The 12,827-nt window shown below is 51.8% G+C and overlaps 1 protein-coding gene across 2 annotated transcripts; it reads left to right on the top strand.

Moving 5' to 3' along the window:
- Window positions 1-3,483: 3,483 nt before the first annotated feature.
- Window positions 3,484-9,411, top strand: SRXN1 (sulfiredoxin 1). 2 transcript variants are annotated; one of them, XM_036418659.2, is made up of 2 exons: window positions 3,484-3,697; window positions 7,375-9,411. In XM_036418659.2, exons 1-2 carry the CDS (start codon window positions 3,509-3,511, stop codon window positions 7,576-7,578), a joined length of 393 nt encoding a protein of 130 aa, XP_036274552.1. In that variant the 5' UTR covers window positions 3,484-3,508; the 3' UTR covers window positions 7,579-9,411. The 2 variants fall into 2 exon arrangements, with proteins under 2 accessions (XP_036274552.1, XP_036274551.1); XM_036418658.2 differs by having other exon boundaries at window positions 3,484-3,724.
- The last annotated feature ends 3,416 nt before the right edge of the window (window positions 9,412-12,827 follow it).

Here is a 12,827-nt window from a genome sequence, read left to right as displayed (position 1 = left end):
TCAGGCAACCAACAAGGGACAGGAGTCAGTGAGTGAATGCCCAGCCCCGTGCCCCCTGCCCCTCAGGGACAACGCTGATACAGGATGTGTGCCGTTTCTTCTCAGAGCCCCCAGGGTGAGCCCCAGGTGCCCGCCACGTTAACCTGCTCATCAGTGTGCCCTCTATTGCCACTTCTCCCTTCCCCAGCCCTTCCTGGGATCACCGCCTACAGCAGATGTGTCTTCTAAGATGGTCACAATACTTCCCACCCGCAAGCTCTTTCAGAATCTTGCTACTCTGCCTTTAAGAAATGGAGTCTTGCCCTAGCTGGTTTGGCTCAGTGGATAGAGCGTTGGCCTGTGGACAGAGGGGTCCCGGGTTCGATTCCAGTCAAGGGCACACGCCCGGGTTGTGGGCTCTATCCCCAGTGGGGGGCGTGAAGGAGACAGCCAATCAATGATTCTCTCTCATCACTGATGGTTCTATCTCTCTCTCCTTCTCCTTTCCTCTCTGAAATCAATAAAAATATATTAAAAACAAACAAACAACACTTAAAAAAAAAGAAAAGAAAAGAAAAGGAAGAAAGAAAGAAAGAAAGAAAGAAAGAAAGAAAGAAAGAAAAAGAAATGGAGTCTCTGTCCCTTTCCTTGAACTTGACTCATCACTTGCAAATAGAATGCTGCACAAATGATTCTATATGACCTCCAAGACTTGACTGGGAGAGTCCACGAAGCTCTGCCAGGTCCTCTTGAAGCAGTAGCTCTGGGAAGCCAGCGCCATGCTCTGAGGAAGTCCAGGCCGCATGGAGGCATTCTGGCTGACAGGCAGTGCCCTCTGCCAGGTGCGTAAATGAAGTCCCTTCCAGGTGATTCCAGCCCCAGCTATCACGTCACCTCCCAGCTGATGGCTCCGTAATTGTGGGGCTGAGGTGTGGGTGTCAGTTGTACTTCCAGAAACAAAGTATGATTTAGGTGCTCACAGGGGTTATATTTTAATGGCCTCAGCGTTCTATGGTTTGCAAGAGACTAAGAACCCAACATGAATGATCTTCAACAGTAAAATGGGTGTTACCCAATTCACGGAGCACTTACTATGTGCATCCTCTCAATTCACACTCAGAACAACTTTGAGTGATGGGCAGCATTACCCCACTTTGCAGAGAGTTCAGCAAGTGTCAGTAACTGGCCTGTGCTCCAGCAGTCTTCCCCACCCCCCACCCACCCACACACACAGTGGGTACCGTCCCTACTGAGAGGGTGACTGTGCATTCTCCCTGCAGGTACCCATCAGGGTGAGAAGGGCACCAAACCAGACATGCCTGTCTTCAACCAGATCTGGAACTGTCCCACCTCCTTGCTTCTGCTCAAGCTGACCCGGTGGCTGGAATGGCCTTCACATCTGCCTTCCATCTAGCAATGTCTAGTGCCAGGCACCTTTCCAAACACTTAATGTGTTATCCTCCCTGGCTCTCCCCCTGACAATCCAGGGAAGAAGCTGAGGCACAGAGAAGGGGATTGCCGCCCCCGCCCCCAGGCACCACACCTAGTAGGTGGTGACAGAGCCAGGATTCAAATCCCTGCCATTCGAGTGATTCCAGAGCCTACATTCTAAACCCGTTGTTGGCAAACTGCGGCCCCGCGAGCCACATGAGGCTCTTCCACAAAATACCACGTGTGGGCACGCATGTACAGTGCGATTGAAACTTCGTGGCCCGTGCGCAGAAGTTGGTTTTCAGCCTGGGCAAGTCTATTTTAAAGAAATGGCGTTCGAACACTCAAGGGGCCAAAGAGCCACAGGTGATTCGAGAGCCGCGGTTTGCCGACCACTTCTTCGCTCCCCCTCTCTAGGACCGAGCCAATTACCAGTCTGAATGGCCCTTGTCCAGGGAGCCTTTCCTGATACTCTCAAACTTAGCTTCTCCTTAAGCATTCGGGTGCTCATGACAAAACCAGTCACCTTCCTTGGTTACTACTATGTACTGATTTCCCCCCCCACCACCACCATCAACCATCAACCATTATCTCTGAGTGTCCCCCATAATCTCCCCACAGCTACTTGACAGAAGAGAAGGCTGAGGGTCAGAAAGGCTAAGCAACTTGCCTGAGAACACACAGCTAGGGATTGGCCAGATTTGCCCTGAACCAGGGCCCATCTGTTCCAAAGCCCTAATGTTGACAAAGATGCTGATGAATACCTGGAATTTAAACCAGGAGCCTCTGCCTACCTCTCTCTGGCCCCAGAGGACATTCGGTGCTGACCATGGGCACAAGGGCACAGAGGGCTTTCCACAGGAGAGTGGGGCTGGACCTAAGTCATTCTCATCGTCCTCTGAAGGCTCGGTGGCCACATCTGACAGCAGGTGTTTGTGGTCACAGAGCCCAGTGTCCTAGGCTCAGACGACCTGACCTTCATTTCCACCGGCTGTGCCTTGGACAAGCTGCTCAGTAACCACCAGCGGTGGTGTCAGGGTGAGACGAGACAGTGTGGAACTTTGGGGCAGTGCGCACACAGTGTCAGCCGATTCCAGAAGGCTCCAGGTCACAGTCACTTCTGCTGAAGGGAGGCAGCCAGCAGTGGAGTAGAGAGCGCCCCCTAGAGCCAGCCTGTCTGGGTTTGAGCCCTACTTCAGCCACTTCCTAGACGAGTCACTGTGCCTCAGTTTTCCCATCTGTAAAAAGGGAGTAACAGCCAAAACCGGTTTGGTTTAGTGGACAGAGTGGCGGACTGAAAGGTCCCGGGTTCGATTCCCATCAAGGGCATGTGCCTTGGTTGCGGGCACATCCCCAGTAGGGGGCGTGCAAGAGGCAGTTGATCTATGTTTCTAGCTGTCTGTCCCTCTCTCTTTCTCTCTGTGAAAAATCAATAAAATTATATATATATATATATATATATATATATATATATATATGCTGTATATTTTAAGGGAATAATAATCATACCTCCCTTGCAGCATAGTTTTGAGGTTTAGTAAGTTGTTATTACACATGCAAAGTGCTTAGAACAGTGTCAGACACAGCACCAGATCCGTAATTTTACTGTTGTCCGTATTATTATCACTCGAGGGTTATGGGGTTCCGACCGCCAGATGGCCCAGGACTGTGGGTTTTGCCAACTCATCCTGATCCCACAGGTCCGGCCACCACTCCCCCCTTCCTCTGGTCCCCGCCCCGGACCCCGCAGGCCTGAGTCACTGAGTCCCCGCGGCTGTGACTCACCGCGCCCTCCCGCCCCGCGACCTGCAGACTCACCCTGAGTCAGGCCGCCGGGGCGCTCCCACTCCCGGGGCTCCGACGGGCGCAGGGGTGCCGGCGAGGCGCCCCCCGCGGAGAGCCAGACCCCGAAGGTCCCGCGGCGCCCCGCGAGCCGAGCCCAAGTCGGGTTTGGGGACACCAGGATGGGGCCGGACCACCGAGGGGCCGGGGGAGAAAGGCGCCCTGGCCCGGGCCCCCCTCCCGCCCGCAGGAATGGTACGGCCCGGGCCGAGTGAAAAGTCCGGAGGGGGAGGCGGCCGGCGAGGCCGCCGGTGCGATGGGGCTGCGGGCGGGCGGAGCGCTGGGGAGGGCTGGGCCGGGCCGGGGGGCGCCCGGAGGACCCGCGCCCGGCGGCGGCGAAGGCGCGCAGGGCGGCAGCATCCACTCGGGCTGCATCGCCGCGGTGCACAACGTGCCGCTGAGGGTGCTCATCCGGCCGCTGCCGTCCGTGCTGGACCCGGCCAAGGTGCAGAGCCTGGTGGACACGATCCGGGTGAGGCCCCGGGGGGGACACCGGCCGGAGGGAGGGCGCCGGAGGGGGCAGGTCGCCCTGGACGCTAGAGGGGGCTGGTTCCTGGCTCCTTCCGGTCACTGCGTTTGCTGTGTGTCCTTGAGCAACTGGCTGGGCCTCCCTGAGCCTCTCTCCTCCTAAAGTAACGATCGCCCACAGGGAGCACTTTGCAGGGGCCCAGGAGTAGCTTTAAGAGCCTTAGCTGCTTCTTGCCAGCAGAATGCGGTAGATACTTCTGTTGTTCCTTTTACAGATGAGGAAACTGAGGCACGGGAGGATTTTTTTTTTTTTAAAGCAACTTTTTCAAGGTCAGAGCCTGGTCACCACACTATCTATTTCCTTAAGCTGAGTTATTTCTCCATGAAGCACTTCTGTCCATCCGAGATTATATTATATAGTCATTTGTGGGTGTTTTGTTGTCTGTCTGTTCCACCTCCTGCGAAGGCCACAAGGGCAGGGACCATTCCCAGCCGGGTGCCTGGCTGTGGATGAAGGACTAGTCCCGCAAGCTGTCTGTCACCCTGGGCCTTTCCACAGGCTTTTTACCCTGCCAGGGAAACTCTTCCATCTCCTCTTTATCATTTCTAAGTCCTCCATCTTCCTGTCTCAGGGTCAGTGTCTTCCCTGACAGTCCCTGCTGGGTTAGAGGCCCCCTGCGCCCGAGCCACCTGCATGCCCGCCCGCAGAGCTCTGGTCCCACTGGGTTTGAACGGGCTGTTTAGACACCTGTCTTCCCCGTGAGAACCATATGCTCGGGGAGGGCGAGAGCCAGACCTGTCTTTGCTCACCAGAGGCACTTTCTATGATGGCTACTATAGCAGAGCACCAGGAACTTAGTGGCTTAAAGCAATACAGATTTGTTATTCTACAGTGAGAAGTCCAAAATGGGTTTCACTGGGCTAAAATCAAGGTAGCAGCAGGGCTGCAGTCCTTCCTGGAGGGTCTAGGGGAGAATCCATCTCCTTGCCTTTCCCGGCTTTCTTTTTTTTTTTTTTTTTTTAATATATTTTATTGATTTTTTACAGAGAAGAAGGGAGAAGGATAGAGAGCTAGAAACATCGATGAGAGAGAATCATCAATCAGCTGCCTCTTGCACACCCCCTACCGGGGATGTGCCCGCAACCAAGGTATTATACATGCTCTTGACTGGAATTGAACCTGGGACCTTTCAGTCCGCAGACCGACGCTCTATCCACTGAGCCAAACCGGTTCCGGCCTTTCCCAGCTTTTAGAGGCCACCACACTCCCTGGCTCATGGCATCGTTGCTCCATCTTCAAAGCTAGCAATTTCAGACCTCTTCTGCCAGAATAATCTCCCGTGTCAACATCCCTAATTGCATCTGCCAAGACCCTTAGGCCATATCAGGTAGCATATTCACAGGCTCCCGGGATTAGGATGTGGACACCCTGGGGAGCTGTGATTCTGCCCATCCACCCCCCATCATGCCCCGGCCACCCGGCGTGCCTGCCCCTCCTGAGGGCTCCAGTGCCAGGCAGGCTGTGCTTTGCGCTCTGCATCAGCCTCTCTGCTTTCAGCGGCAGCCCCATCGGGGGTCTTACTCCCCTTGTACCAATTAGGAACAGTGCTCAGCTGCTCTTTGGAGGAGCTGAGATCCAAATTCAGGTTTGCCTAGATCTAGAGCCCTCGCTTGTAGTTGCTCATAAGTTACTGCTTACTGATCATTTCTGGAATAAAAGGATAAATGAATCCATCAAAGCAGCATAACAAGAGAACCCATGGGCCAGTGGCAGGAGGCCTCCCAGGCAGCTCACACTTATTAATGGGGCCTCCCCAACCTGCTCTGCCCCCCACCCAGCCCTGCCTCAGGCCTTCCCCTCTTAGAGGACCCCCTGACCTTCAGCTGGCCGCAGATCCGTAACAGGAAGTCTGGTTGGCTTCTTCTCTTTCTCTCCTCACATTCACCCCTTCTGCCAGTTCCCTCAGATCTGCCCCTAAACATGTCCCAAACTTGTCTGCCTCCTCCTTCCCCCCCCCCCCCCCCCTCACCCAGGGGTCCTGGCCAGGTAGCTCAGTTGCTTGGAGCTTTGTCCTGATGTGCCAAGGTTTTGGGTTCACTCCCTGGTCAGGGCACATTCAAGAGTTGACCAATGGCCCTAACCAGTTTGGCTCAGTAAATAGAGTGTCGGCCTTAGGATTCAAGGGTCCCAGGTTCGATTCCAGCCAAGGGCATGTACTTTGGTTGTGGGCACATCCCCAGTGGGAGGTGTGCAGGAGGCAGTTGATTGATGTTTCACTCTTATTGATATTTCTGGCTCTCTGTTTCTCTCTCTTCCTCTCTGTAAGAAAATCAATAAAATATATTTAAAAAGAAAATAAAAAGAATTGACCAATGAATGGATAAATGAGATGAATGGAATAGCAAATCTATTTCTCTCTCTCTCTCTCTCTTCTCTCTCTCGCACGCGCACTTTAAAAAATAAAATAAAATTCTCCAGGGCCTACCCATTGCTCTTGGAAACAAGCCTGCGTGGTGGCTTCTGCTGATTTTTCTGGCCTCTTCTACTCCTCAGGCCCCCATGCATTTACTCTGGTCAGCTGGCCATACTGCCATTCCTCCATACAGTGACCTTGTTCTGGGCTTTGGCACCTGCTGTTTCCTCTGCCTGGAATGGTCTTCCCTCACATTTTTTACTGAGCGCTTTCCGTGTGCCAAGCATTGTTCGGAGTGCTTTATGTTAACTCATGTAACCCAACAGCTCTGTGAGATGAGTATGTTTTCTTCATCTCCGTTTGGTAGGCAGGGCAACTTAGGCACAAAGAGGGTAGAGGCCAAGGTCATATAGCAGGTAAGTAGGAGATTTGAACCTGGAAATCAGGCTCTTATTCTAAACTATCCCACTTCTCTGTCTTTCCAAGTGGACTTCTCTCTGTTCAGTTCTCTGCTCCATTGTCACCTCAGAGAGGCCTTGTGGGCCCCCATCCCTGTCATGTCCACCTATATGACTGCGTTCATAGCATTTATCCCTCTAACACACATGTGTCAAACACAAGGCCCGCGGGCCAAATCCGTCCCGCCAGGCCTTGCAATGTGGCCCGCACCGCGCTGTCATCACTGCACTCCGCTGCGTTTCCATCACAATGACAGTTTATGATTGTTCAGTAAACCATTCGGCCCGCGATTTAGGCTGGATTTTAGATTTTGGCCCCTTCTCTGATTGAGTTCGACACCCCTACTCTAACATGCCTTCATTTCAGCTGTCCCAGGAGACAGACCCATGAAGGCAAGTGCTGTGTCTGTCTCTCTCTGGCTGTACCTCATAATCTGGAACAGTATCACGTAGATATATAATGTGTTTGTACGTATATGTAGGTATATATGCATGTGGTGTGTTGATAAATGTTTAACAATCAGATTTCTAGGGAGGAAAAACCCTGATTTGTAGTATCTGCCCATTTCCCTGGTGTAAATACTCTCACCATGGCTGAATTTCAAGTTACTAAGGTGATGTCAACCAACACACAAACTTCCTGCATATTTGACAGTTTCTCACAAGCTAGCATGAACTAGTGTGCACACCCTATAGGAACTCAACACAGGTTAACAAGGTCTGCCTTGCCAACGGTCAATCATTGTTCCATGTTCATTCGCCCCGCACCCCTTTCTCCCCAGGAGGACCCGGACAGCGTCCCCCCCATCGATGTCCTCTGGATCAAAGGAGCCCAGGGCGGTGACTACTTCTACTCCTTCGGGGGCTGCCACCGTTACGCAGCGTACCAGCAGCTACAGCGAGAGACCATCCCCGCCAAGCTAGTCCAGTCCACCATCTCGGACCTGAGGGTGTACCTGGGTTCTTCCACGCCGGACTTGCAATAGCAGGCTCTTAGGTACCTGCCACACGCCTGGAAGCCCAGAAGAAGAAATACCCGGTTTCCGGTGGGCTGGGCTGCCAGAAGGTGCAGCAGGGGAGCATTCTCTGTGCGCCAGGAGGGAGGAGGGTCTGACTCTAAGCACCCTCTTTGCTAGCTACAAGACCTTGGACTCGCTCCTGAGTGGCATGGGACCCGGGTCCCACCGCTGTGAACATGGGTCATGTCTTCGCTTCTGAGGGATTATTAAGAGGATGGAATGAGAAAGGAGAAGGGCTTGGAGAACCACATGTGGCTGGCTCCACATCCCCAAGGACAAGGGTCCTTCTGCATTTTTGTCTTTGTCTATCCTATTATGTGGAAGACAGTTAGCTGGCAGTAAAGGAAAACCTAGGTTAACAAAGCAATGCTTGTTTTTCCACATAGCATCAATTTTGGAGGCAGATGATTGTATTGCTTTAACAACTCGGCGAAGGAAGGCCACACATCTCGGTGGTGCTTTCAGTCTTTCCCTCGTTGCTTGTGACTTCATGATCCACAGGATGGCTGCTTTACCTCTAGGAATCATGGGTATATTCAGGGAGGAGAGTGGTGGCGGAGAAGGAAGAGCTGAGCCAGCTGGGCCTCTCAACTTCTATCCTAACGTCAGACCTTGTTCAGAGGCCTTTGTCCTGCTCTCTGCCCCGTATAGTTCCACTTAGGTCTCCTGGGCCCAAACTATCTACCGTTGCTACCCCAAGATGCAAAGATAGCTAAGACAGCAGGAAACAGAATTGTCACAATTGAGTACACCAACCATGTCCCATCTCCTGCAACTGGCACACTGCCTCCTAAAGCAGAATCGGAATCCCACTACAAAGAGAGAAGTGAGTGATTGTATCAGCTAGTCTTTGCTGTGTAGCATACCATCCCCAAACTTAGCAGCTAAAGACAAGTCGTTTACTTACCCACAATTCTGTGGGTTGGCAGTTTGGACTGGTGTAATCTGGACAGTTCTGACGTCGCCTAGGGTCATTCCCAGGACTGTTTGCCATCAGCTGTCATCTCAGATGGATCAAGGATAATATAACTCACTTGTCTCTCAGTTGGCGGGCTGCTGGCTGGGTGGCTAGTTCTCTATGTGGCCTCTCCAGCAAGCTAGCTCAAGCTTAATCACCTGACGGCCTCAGGATTCCAAGAGAATGGGGACAGAAGCTGGGAGGCCTCTTGAGTTCTCTGCCCAGAATGGGTATCTCTGCTAAGTTTTTTTGGTCAGAACAAATCATAAGGCTAGCCCAGGTTCAAGGCGTGGGGAAACCAACTATTCCTCTTAGAGAAACTGAAAATAATTTGTGGAGTTTTTCATCTCTCACAAATTATTTGCATAGGCAAAGAGCAGTGTTTCTCTCTCCCTCTCTTGCACACGGCACCTCTGCCCTGGCTGAAGTCACTAAGACATTGTCCTGGGCCTTAAATTTCAGGGAAGAGGTGATAAGACAGGGTGGATTTCTCCCAGGACTGGGCTCACTCTGCTAGGGCCATTTCATTTTCTGTGCTGGTGGGATGGGGTAGGTCAGGTGGGACGTTGCAGAGGGGCTCCTGGGGGGATGGGAAGACGAGGAAGGGTGGAGAGTGAGGCAGGTCTTGCTCTCCCTGCCTGCCTTAGGGAGCTGGTTTGGGCCAACAGATCTTGGTCACTTGGCATTTTCAAGTCTCAGTTTCCCAAGCCCAGTAATGAAGGCAATAGCTTTCCCACCCATCCCCTGTCCCAGGGAAGGATACTAAGATGAGCAATAAAATTTAAAAAGAATGTAGTCCTAAGTGCAGTGTGACAGCCTGGATTGAATCTTGGAACAACAACAACAACAAAAAAGGACATCAGTGGAAACCCTGGAACTCTAAACAAGGCCTGGATGTTAGTTCATAGTAACACGCCAATGTCGATCTCTTCGCTGTGACAAGTTAGTGCCGTGTGAGATGTTGACGCTGGGGTTGGCTGGGAATGCTCAGTTCTATCTTGGCAACTTTTCTGTAAATTGAAAATCATTCCAAAATAAAAGTTTATTTAATAAAAAGAGGAGTGAATTCCTTTAGACCGGTAGTTCAGTTCTCAAACCGGTTTGTTAAAACAGTTTTTAATTCAGTAGGTCTGGGGTGGGACCTGGGAGTATGCTTTCCTAACAAGTTCCCAGGTGCTGCTGCTGCAGCTGTTCAGGGACCACAAGCTGAGAATCACTGATCTTGGGACACCCCCTGTACCCCGACTGCGAGATCTGTGTTCTAGGACCAGCTTGTGCACACACTTCACTGTGACATTGGACAAGTCCTTCCCCGGGGCTTTTTCCAAGCTGTCAAATGGACTGCCTACCCCTAAGGTTGGTAGCAAGGATCAGGAATCTATGGATATGATTTGTAGATGATGCTGCCATGAGGTGCCACCATGTCACGAGAGGAATGAATGATCTTCGCTCATTGACTAGAGTGACAGAATAGCTGCCCCTTCCTGAAAGGGCTTTTTCTTCTGGCAGATAAGATTCAAGCAGGCAACGCTAGGGGCCCTGCCAGGCACTGTTTGGGGAGAGCTGAACAGACTTGGAGTGGACGGAGTTGGTCAAATTCTGAAGGAAGAGGAGGTAGTTGGTCAATTTTGAAGGGTGAAACCTAGTTGCTCAGTGGAGAGAGCTGCACTTCCCTCTTACGCCAGCAGGTGGCGATGCTTTCCGGCCTGGCGGAGCCAGCCAGGCCTCCAGTCGGCAGAGCTATGGGAATGGGGTGGGTGGAAGGGCCTGGCTGAGAGGAGACCCAGGGAAGCAGGGGTTAAGGCATGAATAGGAGACTCAGCTGAGAGTCTGTAGTTCTCCATTGTCCTTATTCTGACCGCTCTTTGCCTTGTGTCCTTGCACACATCACGATGTCTGGGGATGCTGAGCCTGCTGGTCTCAGGCTCAGCAAGGGTGACACCTCCTCCAGGAAGCTTCCCGTTCTCTAGGCTGAGCTACGGGTCTCTTCTGGGCTCCCCTGATCCAACAGTGTGTCCTCTCCCCAGACAAACCACTGCCCTCAGGAACGTGGGTTCAGTGAAAGGCAGTGTGGAGGGACCCGTTAGTCCCCTCCCTGCCCTGGAACCATCCCTCTTCACAGTGGTAGATTTAAATGCTTTTTAAACATCTTACAAGCTGTGTGTGAGTATATTCACCTTTAAATCATTGGGATGTTAAAATGCTGAGTAATTAAATATTTAAATATTGGAGGGAATCTGAAGTCCACCATGAGGCCTAGTGTTGGTTGCATGCTAGGCAGTACTTCTTAGTCTTTTTAGAAGAAGTCATGAAGACAGTTGAGAATACTTGGAAAGCTATGAGCCCTTTCTCCAGGAATACACACACACACAAATACTTGGGGCAATTCCTGGGGCTCCCTGGACTTGATGGCCTCGCCTTCCCCTCCCCCACCCAGGAGACCCTGTAGCCAGTGTTTAGAAGCCTAATCATCTCATAATATGGATGGGAGCACGGAGGCACAGCTGATGGGGTGTGAGTGGATTAATACATGGGAGCTGGTTTTATGGGAGGTGGAGGAAGGTGTTCAGACCCAGCTCTGTCTCTAGTCAGAAAAAAAAAATCTATCAGGATGCAGGGAAAGGGGTTTAAACCCTGCTCTAACTTGGAACAGCCCCCCACCCACACCACACCATTGTCTTCAAGGAATCCCAGGACGCAGGGCTGATAGCTCTCAGCTCCTGCAAAAGGCATCCCACGTCGGGCATCCGGGGTCAAAGCAGGGACCAGGAAGCCCGTGACTCCACTGAGCTTGGCTCAGGGACTGTGTGCTACAGACCACGTTTGCTTCCTGAGTCAGACCCAGTCCTGCCTGTGGCACTTCCATGGAGCAGGAAGGCAGGGAGTGCTCATTACTGAATCTCATCACTATCACCATCACCATCATCACCACCACCATCATCATCACCATCATTATTACCATCATCATCCTCATCATCACCATCATCATCACCACCATCATCATCACCACCACCACCACCATCACCATCACCACCACCACCACTACCATCATCATCACCATCATCACCACCACCATCATCACCATCATTATTACCATCATCATCATCACCATCATCCTCATCATCATCATCACCATCATCCTCATCATCACCATCATTGTCATCATCACCATCATCATCACCATCACCATTATAAGGTTCTCCCTCCTCCCAACTGGTGGGTGGAGTTATGACATTATTGGCATCTGTCACAGAGACATCTCCAAAACATTGAGCCATCAATCAGCATGTGCCAAAGTGTCCTGGAGCCCACCCCTTCCTGTTCTGCCCTGGGTCCAACCCTCTCCTGTTCCTCCCCTTAAAAAGACCCCCAGACCACCGAAACCGGTTTGGCTCAATGGATAGAGCATCGGCTTGGGGGCTGAAGGGTCCCGGGTTCAATTCCGGTCAAGGGCATGTACCTTGGTTGCGGGTATATCCCCAGTAGGGGGTGTGCAAGAGGCAGCTGATCGATGACTCTCTCATAGATGTTTCTAACTCTCTATCTCTCTCCCTTCCTCTCTGTAAAAAAAATCAATAAAATATATATATTTAAAAAAAAAACCCAGACCAGCCACATGCTGCTGATCCTCCATGTCCAGGTGGCAGCCCGGCTGGGTCCATCCCCCTTCCCAACTCCTTCAATTCTGATTTCTCTACCTCAGTAATGAGTCCCGCTCATTGCTGGGGAATAAACTTTTACTTTAAAACTCGTTGGTGGTCAGTTTCCTGCTCCTCAAACCTTACAACCATCATCGTCATCATCACCATCATCGTCATCATCACCATCATCGTCGTCATCACCATCATCATCACCGTCGTCATCACCATCATCATCACCATCATCACCATCATCATCATCACCATTATTATCACCATCATCATCACCATCATCACCACCAATATCATCACCATCATCACCATCACTATCACCATCACCATCACCATCATCATCATCATCACCTCATCATCACCACCACCACCATCATCATCATCACCATCATCGTCATCACTATCACCATCACCATCATCATCTCATTACCACCATCACCACCACCATCATCACCATCACCATCGCTCCATCCTTGACTCCACAGTCTTGAGAGGTGGACAGGTCAGAAGCGACCTTTCCTGCGGGACAGACGTTAAACCGCGGCCTCCAGCGGAGCAGCTACCGGCCTGCGGCGGAGCCCCGGGAGAGCAGCCTGTTCCCGGGCCGC

The sequence above is a fragment of the Pipistrellus kuhlii genome, unplaced genomic scaffold, assembly GCF_014108245.1.
Source record: "Pipistrellus kuhlii isolate mPipKuh1 unplaced genomic scaffold, mPipKuh1.p scaffold_m20_p_6, whole genome shotgun sequence".
Classification (NCBI taxonomy): domain Eukaryota; kingdom Metazoa; phylum Chordata; class Mammalia; order Chiroptera; family Vespertilionidae; genus Pipistrellus; species Pipistrellus kuhlii.
This window is presented reverse-complemented; position numbering and strand designations above follow the sequence as displayed.